This window comes from Benincasa hispida, chromosome 5, assembly GCF_027475165.1.
Source record: "Benincasa hispida cultivar pf3 chromosome 5, pf3_genome.v1.1, whole genome shotgun sequence".
NCBI lineage: Eukaryota > Viridiplantae > Streptophyta > Magnoliopsida > Cucurbitales > Cucurbitaceae > Benincasa > Benincasa hispida.
The window spans coordinates 31,363,866-31,369,026 of record NC_143482.1 but is presented as its reverse complement, the minus strand read 5'-3'; the positions used below and the strand labels follow the sequence as shown (position 1 = coordinate 31,369,026).

The 5,161-nt window shown below is 35.2% G+C and overlaps 1 protein-coding gene across 1 annotated transcript; it reads right to left on the bottom strand.

The window, feature by feature from the left end:
• Positions 1-4,312: 4,312 nt before the first annotated feature.
• Positions 4,313-4,750, bottom strand: LOC120078523 (uncharacterized). The gene has a single exon (XM_039032795.2). The coding sequence runs from the start codon at positions 4,748-4,750 to the stop codon at positions 4,313-4,315; it is 438 nt and encodes a 145-aa protein (XP_038888723.2).
• Between the last annotated feature and the right edge of the window lie 411 nt (positions 4,751-5,161).

The following is a 5,161-nucleotide window of genomic DNA, read 5'->3' as shown; positions in this document are numbered from 1 at the left end:
AATCAGTGTCATTTGAAAGCTGAGAGAATCTAGTTTTCAAGGTTGTTTTGCTGGAGAAAGATTACAGGAGAAGAAGAACAGAAAGTGATGAAATTACAGAAGAGACAGAATCTCGGGTTAATCAGGACTCGAGGTGATGATTGGAAGCTTTAGGCCAAACTATAAGGAATTTTTGCTAAAATTTTAAGGTAAGAAAGCTAACTCAATTCTAAACATGTTTGTAGAAGGAAGTTTCTTCAAAAGAGGTCTGAATTTTGAGTTATGAATTTTTAAAGTTGTAACAAAGAATCTGTGCATAAACAGACAGCTGCTTGGGAAGAACAAGCAAACAACTCACCGTGGAGATTATAGTGAGTTTTTGTGTTGAGGATCTCGCTAATGAAGGAAATGTCACTAATTTTGTGATGAGGACCTCGCTCTAGAAGGGAATCTCGTTAGAAATTGGGATGAATCTCGCTGGAAGGTGAGTATCGCTAGGATGAATGGATCTCGCTCATGAGAAGGATCTCGCTCATGAGGATCTCACTTATGTGGAGGATCTCATTCATGAGAAGAATTCACTCATGATGAGTATCTCATTGGTAAAGCTGTCTTTGATGATGAAAGTTCTATTTGAGGTATTTTGCTAGGAATTCTAGGTAGTTTAATCGGGAATTATGTCCTTTCAGGCCAAGAAGAGCTAGGAGAGACGTATAACCCGTTAAGAGGCCAACGAGCTGTGAGTGACTATGTGATGAATTGATGTTTTAATGATTTAGAAACCATGAATTTCTTGAAGTTATTTCTCATGCTAAGCATTAGAAACTATGATTTCTTTGAAGATATTCCTCATGCTAAGTGTTTAAATGAAGTGCCAAGCAACGTATTTATGAAACTGTTTCTCATGCTAAGTAAAGCATGTTTTCCATGGAATTGATATGATGTAAATATGTTATCTTGTCCAAATACTTTCAGCATGTTTAAGTATCTTCATTTTTATGATGAACTAGTATGATGGATGAACTAGTATGATGATTTGAGCACTAAGACTTAGTGTTCAACTAAATCTTTATGACTAGTTTTACTTAAAACGCGATACCGAAGGACATTTGAGAAGGTATCCATCCAACCAGATACCGAAGGACATTTGAGAAGGTATTTGATCAACTTGGTACCGAAAGACATTCGAGAAGGTACCGAACCAACTTGATACCGAAGGATATTTGAGAAGGTATCTTAGCAGCTCGATACTGAAGGACATTTGGGAAGGTATCTGAGCAGAAGTACCCAAGGTATGATGGTACTCAGTTATAACCACGTGCACGTAGGTAATACGATGTCGAGGGATTGAGCAAAAGGGTACTCCTCGACTAAGGTTGACGTTGAGGGTTAGATCTAGTAGTTTACTTTCAACTAAGGATAAAGGCAGTCATATCTTCTCCTAGGCTAGAAGGATAGTTTGGAATTTCTAATGCTTATGAATGTTTATCAACGCATGATGTTACTAATGTATGAGTTTTCCAAGTATGTTTTCCATATCTAATGCATGCTAATAGTATTTACAAGCTAGTTCAACATTATTTAAGCCAACTAATTTTATAAAGTATGAAGCATGTGTTATGGTTAAAACTAAGCTTGATGTGCTATGTTTATATACCTAAGATTGCTAAAGTACATGCGTTGATATTCCTAAACACAATGAAGAGGAGTACTGAAGGTAAGAAAGGTAACTGAATAAATGTACCTAAGGTGTTGACGGTACATAGAAACCTCCACGTACACGTGGGTAGTTTTGAAGGAGAGGCCAAAGTATGGGTCTCCTAGGCCATAAACCACTAAAGAGAGGCCGAAGCATGGGTCTCATGGCCGATATCAGACATTAGGAGCTAGAGCGTATGCTCGTTCTCAACTAAGGAATAATGATATTTAATGGTGTTTAAGAGTAGTTATCAATGCTAATGTTTAAAGGAAGTTGCTTGAGATGCCCATCGATATATTTTTAAAGAGATCGACATAGGGGTCCCTCCTAACCATAGGTCAGTATGAAGAGATCGAAGTAGGGGTCTCAATTAAGATTCAGGTTTCAGATACAATGGTTGTAAAGGTTTTATGTACACGGTTGCTTGGTATATTTTAGTTCCAGAATTATGTTTTCGAGCTTTCAGTTTAAGCATGAGATTTATGTTTTATTAAGTCATTCACTGGGCTTCTAGCTCACATTTTCAAATGTTTTCTTTCAGGTAGCGGTCAGCTCCCAAAAGACTATTCTGCTGTTGCTCTGCCACTCAAAGAAGCAGGTTGAGGGAAGCATAATTGAAGACCTATGTTAGTTAGTACACATGTGTCTGTCTAGTGACTAGTATTCTTGATGGGGCTCACTAGGTTGCATTATCTATTATAAACAATGTTGTGAAACCCTGTAATGTAAATGTGTTAAGTTCTGAGTTATTATGTATGTATTCAGAGTTTGAGCAAGGTTTAATAGGTAAGATAGGCAGTAAGTGCCAGCAAAAGGGTTGGTAACTGCTGCAGTCACCATTCCATCCAGGTTAGGAGGGTAATCTGGTACGGGGTGTGACACTTAGGCCTTTGGCCGAACCACTTAAACTTTTGTGTTTTTTCTTTCTTACTCTACGATCATTTAGCATTTACTTAAGTAACGTTTACACAATCGTGTAGTTCCTATCACATTGTGTATACGATCATTTAGCTCCACACCGCATCATTTATACGATCGTCTAACTCTTCAGCTGTCATCTATACGATCGTTTAGCTATAATCAACTCTCGTCTACACGATCATCTAGCGCTTCTTCTATTGTTTACATAATTGAACTATCGTTTAGTTCTTTGAGCTTCGTCTACGATTGAGCTGCCATCAGGTAAATGACAAAAGAGTTTTCAAGCCTCAAGCATACAACCTCCCCTGACTCTTTCTGAGTAATTTGTGATTGTAAACGAGAAGATCATAGTTATCTGGAACAACAAGGCGATTCCAAGAAATCTCAATAGAAAGTAGCAAAATGACTTATGCGATATTTACCAACAACGAAATATTACATGCTTATTTATTAGAGATAAAAAAAAAATCTTGAAATCTTGGGGTATTTGAATTCTAATTTCTCCAGATGTCAAGATAAGAGATCATAATATTTATGCATTATGGTTAGAGAAACTATTTCTTGAAAAAGTATCAAGCAAACACTTGTAGCTTCATCCATTATGGCTGCAAAGTTCTTCTAGAGCATACGACTCATATGGATGGGTAATGGTGCAATCGTTGATGATATCTTCATTAAGTGGATGACTTTCCTATAGTATACTCATATTTTATGTTCTTGTACACATACTTACAAGTTTATATTATATGGATAATAAAGATGTAATGCAGTTTTTGTTTTTGAGCTTTGGTTATAAATATATATGACAATGTATTCATTTATTTGAGTCTCATTAAAGTTTTCCCAATTAAATATTGATGTGTAAGGTACTCATCTTTCATACTTGATCTATGTCATTAAATGTGATTAGAGAAGGTTAAGCTAAATAAATAACACAGGGAACCTTCCTTGGTCCTTAACTATTAAAAGAAATGGATGGGTTTGGCCTTAAAAAAGGAAAGTTTTTGATAAATAGGCTAATAGTTAGCACACCAAAGTATGAATAATATATTTTCTTAGAATTAATTATATTTAGCCCAAGTAGAAAGTTTGTTAGAATATTTATTTAATGTACTTTTTATACTGAAAAAACATGGACAACATGAACAATTTTAATGGATTGATTAAATTGATCCTACAATACAATTAAATGGACCATGGTCTTTTATGGAGAATGAAATTTTATCAAGTAAATACCTAGTGTAGTAACACTTTTATTGGACTTAATAAGATTCAAAGAGAAGTAATTTAAAAATAAGATGTAAGGGTGTTATAATATCTCATATACTAAATATCATATTCAATTTTCCTATATCCAAGTGATTGAGAGAATTTAAAGTTATAGTGTGCTTAGTTGAGTAGATGGCGTCTTTCTTTGATCGTTAAATTGTTGTTAAAATAGTCAATTTATTAGAACAACGTACATCGATTAAGTTTAGTTATTCTCTTATTTTTTATTCTATCTAATTCAATATAGAGTAAAATTATTTAAGTCAGGTTACATTACTTAATTTTAATAGAATTGTTAAATTATTAATTGACTCAAAAGTTTGAGAGAAAAAAAACTTCACATATAAAATAGAATATCCAACAAAGAAAATTACTAACGTTAACCTTAGGTATGAAAGAATATATCGATCACCGTTAAACCTAAAAGCTTAAACTCGACAATGGCTAAAAACTTCGAGCCTGCATTGTCGCCCCCCACGACGCCTTTGCCGACCGATCTCTCCGTAGAGCGGACCGGCGTTTGAGCTCAAGAAGCTGCCTTTGCCATACGGTTGTGTCCGCTTGAAAGCCTCTTCTCCCATTAGAAAAACCATTATTATTGAAACCCATGAGAGAGGCATCATATTGTCTTCTAAGAACAGGATCAGAGAGCGTCTTGTAAGCTGCATTGAGCTGAACAAATATTCTAGTGGATTGTTCTTTGAGCAAAGGATCACAAACAAGATCAGGATGATACTGCAAAGCCATGGCTCTATAAGCCTTCTTGATTTCTTCATTACTTGCATTGCAACCACCACTCACTGAGAGCAACTTGTAATAATCTCTCTCTTTCGGGGCGGCGGCGACAGCAGCAGCTTTACAGGAGAAGCGGCAGGCCGCCATCGCCGTGGGAGGAGCGGTGGTGATGGTCTTGGAGGGAAAGAATAAAGCAAGTGAGTTTGAAGAGGAATTTGGTGAAGCGAACATAGTTTTTAGTTTGGTTTGGTTTTAAAAGGGAAGATGGAGAAGGAAGGAGAAGGTTTAACATATATATATATGTGCGCTTTTTGTACAGAAGTGGAATATAAATTGTTTTGGTTAAAATACAATTTTAGTGGTTTGTTAAAAAAAATCTTAAATTGATATTAAAAAGTTATTATTATCATTGTTTAGTCAATTACCATATTAGATAATATGATGTTCCATTTCAAAATCAATTGACAATAAGAGAATTAACTAATTTTATTCTAGACGGAATAACTATTTAGGTATTATAGTCTCGCTTCTGGACTACTGATTTGATATCAAAGATAA

What these genes read in the sequence shown, in the direction of transcription:
- LOC120078523 (XM_039032795.2), bottom strand. Translation starts at nt 4,750, where the DNA reads ATGGCGGCCTGCCGCTTCTCCTGTAAAGCTGCTGCTGTCGCCGCCGCC.